The 7607-nt window shown below is 36.9% G+C and overlaps 1 protein-coding gene across 1 annotated transcript; it reads right to left on the bottom strand.

Moving 5' to 3' along the window:
* Nucleotides 1–4045: 4045 nt before the first annotated feature.
* si:ch211-39i2.2 (DNA damage-inducible transcript 4-like protein-like) lies at nt 4046–6821 on the bottom strand. The gene is made up of 2 exons (XM_062043706.1): nt 6568–6821; nt 4046–4744 (listed from the first exon to the last, which is right to left on the bottom strand). The coding sequence occupies exons 1-2, from the start codon at nt 6707–6709 to the stop codon at nt 4299–4301; spliced, it is 588 nt and encodes a 195-aa protein (XP_061899690.1). The 5' UTR covers nt 6710–6821; the 3' UTR covers nt 4046–4298.
* Between the last annotated feature and the right edge of the window lie 786 nt (nt 6822–7607).

Here is a 7607-nt window from a genome sequence, read left to right as displayed (position 1 = left end):
TGATATATGTTTTATAATTACAGTTTAGTCTTTATCAAAAACTCAATTTAAAAATCCTGGAATTTTATTTTTTTTAAACACTGTAAGCCATCCATCCATCCATCCATTTCTACACCATGATCATCAAAATTATAACAAATAAAGCCTTAACATATCTCACTCAGCATGTAATGGGTTTATATCACATTAAATTTCACAATGAATTGCTGAAATGAATGAACTTTTGAACAATATTCTTCTAATTGTGTAAGTTTCACCTGCATATATACAGGACTGTCTCAGAAAATTTGAATATTGTGATAAAGTCCTTTATTTTCTGTAATGCAACTAAAAACATGGAAATGTCATACATTCTGGATGCATTACACATCAACTGAAATATTGCAAGCCTTTTATTATTTTAATATTGCTGATTATGGCATACAGCTTAAGAAAACTTAAAAATCCCATCTCAAAAAATTAAAATTTTTCCTCAGACCAAGTAAAAAATAAAGATTTATAACAGCAAAACAAAATCAAACATTTGAAAATGTCAATTAATGCACTCAGTACTTGGTTGGGAATCATTTTGCACGGATTACTGCACCAATGCGGCGTAGCATGGAGGCAATCAGCCTGTGGCATTGCTGAGGTGTTATGGATGCCCAGGATGCTTCAATAGCGGCCTTTAGCTCATTTGCATTATTGGGTCTGGTGTCTTTCAGCTTCTTCTTCACAATACCCCACAAATGTTCTATGGGGGTCAGGGGAATTGGCGGGCCAATTGAGGACAGTAATGCCATGGTCATTACACCAGTTACTGGTGGTTTTGGCACTGCGGGCAGGTGCCAGATCATGCTGGAAAATGAAATCATCATCTCCATAGAGCTTTTCAACAGATGGAAGCATGTAGTGCTCTAAAATCTCTTGGTACACAGCTGCATTGACTATGGACTTGATGAAACACAGTGGACCAACACCAGCAGCTGACATGGCTCCCCAAACCATTGCTGACTGTGGGAACTTCTTACTGGATTTCAAGCAACTTGGATTTTGCTCCTCTCCAGCCTTCCTCCAGACTCTAGCGCCTTGACTTCCAAATGAAATACAAAACTTGCTTTCGTCTGAAAAAAGTACTCTGGACCATTCTGCAACTGTTCAGTGTTTCTTTTCCATAGCCAAAGTCAGACGCTTCTTCCGATGTTTTGAGTTCAGGAGTGGCTTGACCATGGGAATATGGCTATATGATTCCATCTGTTGAAAAGCTCTATGGAGATGATGATTTCATTTTCCAGCATGATCCAGCAGTGCCAAAACCACCAGTAACTGGTGTACTGACCATGGCAATACTGAACCCCATAGAGAATTTGTGGGGTATTGTGAATAAGAAGCTGAAAGACACCAGACCCAATAATGCAAATGAGCTAAAGGACGCTATTGAAGCATCCTGGGCATCCATAACACCTCAGCAATGCCACAGGCTGATTGCCTCCCTGCCACGCCGCATTGGTGCAATAATCGGTGCAAAATGATTCCCAACCAAGTACTGAGTGCATTAATTGACATTTTCAAATGTTTGATTTTGTTTTGCTGTTATAAATCTTTATTTTTTACTTGGTCTGAGGAAATATTAACATTTTTTGAGATGGAATTTTTGAGTTTTCTTAAGCTATATGCCATAATCATCAATATTAAAATTATAAAAGGCTTGCAATATTTCAGTTGATGTGTAATGAATCCAGAATGTATGACATTTTCATGTTTTTAGTTGCATTACAGAAAATAAAGGACTTTATTACAATATTCTAATTTTCTGAGGCAGTCCTGTATTTTAAATCAGGGGTGTCCAAACTTTTTCCACTCAGGAAAAATCCAAGCATGCGGGCGCCATTTTGATATTTTTAATTTTCAAAACCATTACAATATGGATAGTAGATTTTTTTTTTTGAACCTTTAGGGCTCCCCTCAAGTTTGGTCCCGAGGATTTGGAAGGCTCTCAGTAATAAAATGTTAAAAATAAAATATATATACATGTTTTTATAATGCTTAAATCTCTAGATCAGGGGTCACCAACCTTTTTGAAACCAAGAGCTACTTCTTGGGTACTGATTAATGCGAAGGGCTACCAGTTTGATACACACTTAAATACATTGCCAGAAATAGCCAATTAGCTCAATTTACCTGTAACTCTATGTTATTAATAATTAATTATATTTACACTTAATTGAACGGTTTAAAAGAGGAGAAAACACGAAAAAAATGACAATTACATTTTGAAACATAGTTTATCTTCAATTTCGACTCTTTAAAATTCAAAATTCAACCAAAAAAAAGAGAAAAACTTAAAAAGAATTTATGGAACATCATTAGTAATTTTTCCTGATTAAGATTAATTTTAGAATGTTGATGACATGTTTTAAATAGGTTTAAAATCCAATCTACACTTTGTTAGAATATATAACAAATTGGACCAAGCTAAATTTCTAACAAAGACAAATCATTATTTCTTCTAGATTTTCCAGAACAAAAATTTTAAAAGAAATTCAAAAGACTTTGAAATAAGATTTAAATGTGATTCTACAGATTTTCTAGATTTGCCAGAATATTGTTTTTGAATTTTAATCGTAATAAGTTTGAAGAAATATTTCACAAATATTCTTCATCGAAAAAACAGAAGCTAAAATGAAGAATTAAATTAAAATGTATTTATTATTCTTTACAATAAAAAAATTAATTTACTTGAACATTGATTTAAATTGTCAGGAAAGAAGAGGAAGGAATTTAAAAGGTAAAAAGGTATATGTGTTTAAAAATCCTAAAATCATTTTTAATGTTGTATTTTTTCTCTAAAATTGTCTTTCTGAAAGTTATAAGAAGCAAAGTAAAAAAATTAATGAATTTATTTAAACAAGTGAAGACCAAGTCTTTAAAATATTTTCTTGGATTTTCAAATTCTATTTGAGTTTTGTCTCTCTTAGAATTAAAAATGTCGGGCAAAGTGAGACCAGCTTGCTAGTAAATAAATAAAATTTAAAAAATAGAGGCAGCTCACTGGTAAGTGCTGCTATTTAAGCTATTTTTAGAACAGGCCGGCGGGCTACTCATTTGGTCCTTACGGGCTACCTGGCGCCCGCGGGCACCGCGTTGGTGACCCCTGCTCTAGATCAACTGCAGATATTTGTAGATATTTCAAAATAAATGTTATGCCCCTTATGTTAAAAAAAACAAACCTGTTTTCTCATGGCAAAAACTAAATCTGCAAACCTTTCCCTCAAACAATAATCAAAGTAGGTTGTTTAATGTGAAGTAATTGGAGCCTTGAATAAGTCAATTAGTCATAATACTGATATGCATTCATTATTTTTCTTTTTAGCAGTTTGGCACTCAGCATCAAGGGTTGGAATTGGGGTTTAAATCACCAAAATTATTCTCGAGCGCAGCCACCGCTGCTGCTCACTGCTCCCCTCACCTCCAAGGGGGTGAACATGGGGATGGGTCAAATGCAGAGGATAATTTCACCACACCTAGTGTGTGTGTGACTATCGTTGGGACCTTAATTTGAACTTAATAGTTAAAGGAAAATCCAGATGAAACTCTCAGGGGTTCAAAAGGGCCCCACTCACCAAAGTACATTATTTTTTTTATTACTTTCAATGCTTAAATCTCTAGATCAGCTTCAGATCTATCCGTCAATTATATGTGTTTGTAAATATAAAATTCCATTGTTTTATGCTCTAGTCATACAAAACTTGTTTTCTTAAATGGTAAACACAAAATATGCAATATTTTCATTTAAAAAAATATTGATGTGAAGTAATTGGAGCTTCAAATATTTTAATTCATAACATTGATTTTGATGAGTTAAAAAAAACAACTTTGTAATTAGTCAGCATTGCAACTTATTAAAGGAATTTCACCTGTATGGATGGATGTATGCTCTTTGTTTTTTTTTGTAATTGTAATTTTACAATGGGCCGCTAAACAATTAGCTGCGTCCGCATATGGCCCCAAGGCCGCATTTTGAAGACCTGCTCTAAATGCTTCAGGAAATGTTTGAAACAAATCATATTTTGTAAAAAAGGTTTTATTGACCAGCACGTCTAAGGAATGAGACCTGCCCCTTCCAGACATGATGCTTCCACTTGTTACATAATGAAGTGTACAATTTGTTCTGCATAATTACAAGCATTTTCTTTCAGCAGAATCCAAGTAAATAAACACATTTTAAGACATTTGTGCAAAATAGTGCTCAAGTTTGCTACAATGAAACATTTTCCAAAATCCCAGTGGGAAGAAAAAAAAAAAAAGTGCAACGGGCTCTAGTTAAACTGGTGGATGACAGGACTGGCAGAAGAGTAGAGCTTCCTCTTCACCAACTTGTACTCTGGTCTCAGCTTCATCACTTTGTTGCCATCAAAGATGTGCTTGAGTGGCGGCCAGCCGTGCGCCTGGTGCGCCTTCAGCACCAACGACAGTTCAAATGTGGACGTGACGTCGGGGTCGGGGCGGATGTTCCCTAAAGACTTGACGCCATCTTTGGTCTCCACGTAGACCCTGATGGAGGCACCCCGCAGCCCACACGGCTCGTCTGTGGCGGCGCTCAGAACATCCCGGCCGACCCTGGCGGTCATCTGGCGAGGAAGCAGCAGCGCCTCGCAGTGAAGGACGGAAGCCTTGGCCTCGGTCAGGCAGCGCTCGATGTGGCGAGTCACATCCTGTTGAAGGAGCCTCTCCTCCTGCTCCACACCTGCATCCATGTTGGGGTCTGTGGGGGGCAAGGGCCACAAGGTCAGCATTAGCTTTAGTTTACATGAAATTATAATGTAGGCATCAATACTGAAATATCGATGTTACTTAAGATCATTAGTAACAGTGGTAAGTTAATAATCATTGCAATCGTGTTTGAATGAAACACAATTGATGGGTACTACTTTTTCTTCCGCCCAGGTAAGTTAATCACAAGCTAGAAAATGACAGGCAAATTCTAATGAGTCACAGTGTTGCAAAACAGTAAGTGTACGTATCCTTCTACAGTAGGCTATTCAGAGACACTACTAATTATTTGCCACTTGCCAGGATTTAACATTTTATTTCTAGAAGTGTCCCTATAGTTCTAAGAGCTATTTACTTAATTTTGGTAATTGACTACTATTAATTTTAGCATGAATAATTATATGGTTTCCATTCTGGTTTAACAATGTTAAAATTGAGAAAATAACCATGTAGGTCGTGAGTTCATACCAAAGACTGTAAAAATGGGAGCCATTGCCTCCCTGCTGCGCACTCAGCATCAAGGGTTGGAGTTGGGGGTTAAATGACCAAAATGATTCCCTGAGCGTGGCCGCCGCTGCTGCTCACTGCTCCCCTCACCTCCTAGGAGGTGGAACAAGGGGGATGAGTGAAATGCAGAGAATAATTTCACCACACCTAGTTTAACTGTAACTTCAATCAAGATATTTTGCTTTCCCCCCCAACACATAGATAATCGTGTTTAAAGATTCTGCAACATCTGAGGATGCTTAATTTAAGAATTGCCATGCTAATTTTTGGATTAATCCAGGAATTCTTAGCCAGTAAAATTACCTGTCTATGCAGGTAGTTAATGTCACTAGTTCAGTGGCTCTTAACCTGGGTTCGATCGAACCCTGTGGGTTCGGTGAGTCGGGCTCAGGGGTTCGGCGGAGGTCAAAACACACCTGACTATTCGTGTAAATAAAAACGTCTCCCTATCGGCGTATTACGGATACGGCAACAGCAGAAGTCACACTGATTTGCAGGTGTGTAATTTGTTGTTCATGCACGGTTCATTTTGTGCACCAGTAAAAAAAACATGGTAACACTTTAGTATGGGGAACATATTCACCATTAATTAGTTGCTTATTAACATATTGTCTCTTAACTAGTCATTATTAAGTACATAATAGTGCCGTATTCGGCATGGCCTTATTATAACCCTAACCCTCTAACCCTGGCCCTAACCCTCTAACCCTAACTGTAGATTAAGTCTTTGTTACTTAGAATATGTTCCCCTAGTGTCCAAAAAAAGTCTAAATTAAGTCTTTGTTACTTAGAATATGTTCCCCATACTAAAGTGTTACCAAAAACATATAACTTTGTCTTGAATTTGAAAAAAAAAAAAACATTGTATTTTTCACTAATGAAGGGTTCGGTGAATGCGCACATGAAACTGGTGAGGTTCGGTACCTCCAACAAGGTTAAGAACCACTGCAATAGTTGTTAGTATTTTTTCTCTCCTAAAATCGAGTCTTTTATGATAAAATATCGGGTCGGTATCGCCGATGCCAGCCTAGATTTGACTCGGTATCAGATCGGAAAAAGAGTCAGTGGTATCGCACCTCACTAGCATGTCTTATTTTATTTATCTGTGTATTCTTCTAATCGCCACAAGCAGGGTAAAGCCGTGAAAATGCCGAGTCAGCAGACTCCAGCGCGCATCAACTCAGCAAATCATCAGCTGATCCAAGAACCGCATCACTTGCATCAGCAAACCTTCCGCATGAAGTAGTTCCTCCACCCACCGGGAGTCAGGTGATGGCTGAAGGAATGGTCAAAACATTTCATACTTACGAGGCGAAATGTCGTCGCAACTTTCGACACTTCCTCGTCTCACGAAGCTCCGCTCTTGACGCCCGATAAAGTACTTTCCTATCATGTCGACGAGGCTTTTTTCCTCCCCTTGTCCGAAGAGCAGAGCCGCGGTATAGGCCATCCCGAGTCCTGTGTGGAGACCTCCCGTGTGTCCTCCCAGCGGTTATCGGCTAAGCCCTCCATGTATTGGATGAGTTCTCAATGGAGTCCTCAAGGAAGAGAGCGGCGAGCTTTTATAGCGGTAGGCATCGGTTGCATCAGCTGAGCTCCCGCGTGTGGGCGGGGCTTAGCACTGTCGAAAGTTCCCGAAGTGTCTCACGCAACATGTCGGCACATTACACCTGCAGCAGGTAGGAGCTGACGGTCGCCACCTGTTGCCCAGCAACAACAACAGGCACCATTTCATATACATTTGCTTTCTACATTCATTAATGATACACAAATGCCAATAATATATGAATAAGATTAATCATACCATACCTAAATGCCAACAACAGAAGGTGCACACACTAATAAAACCTTACATTTGGTTCATAGCTAAACGACCCACGTTATCTTGCTAGATCGTAATGATTTGTTCGTTTCAGTCTAATCTTAATATAATGTAATATACTGTAAAATACTATGGATAGTATTCATTTATTTTAATTATATATTGATGTAAACAACAAAAGATGCCATTGTAAACACTGTAGTAAAATGTTAATTTTGGTTCATAGCTTAACTACTGAAGTTAGAAAGCTGAAAGTATGTTCTTTTTAATCTAATTTAGATATAATATAATTTACAGTAATATATATATATATATATATATATATATATATATATATATATATATATATATATATATATATATATATATATATATATATATAAAATATATATATATATATATATATATATATATATATATATATATATATATATATATATATATATATATATATATATATATATATATATATATATATATATATATATATATATACAGTATATCCATCCATCCATTTTCTACCGCT

Source organism: Entelurus aequoreus, linkage group LG04 (genome assembly GCF_033978785.1).
Source record: "Entelurus aequoreus isolate RoL-2023_Sb linkage group LG04, RoL_Eaeq_v1.1, whole genome shotgun sequence".
Lineage (NCBI taxonomy): Eukaryota > Metazoa > Chordata > Actinopteri > Syngnathiformes > Syngnathidae > Entelurus > Entelurus aequoreus.
Note: the sequence above shows the minus strand (reverse complement) of the source record. Positions and strands in the feature narration are given on the sequence as shown.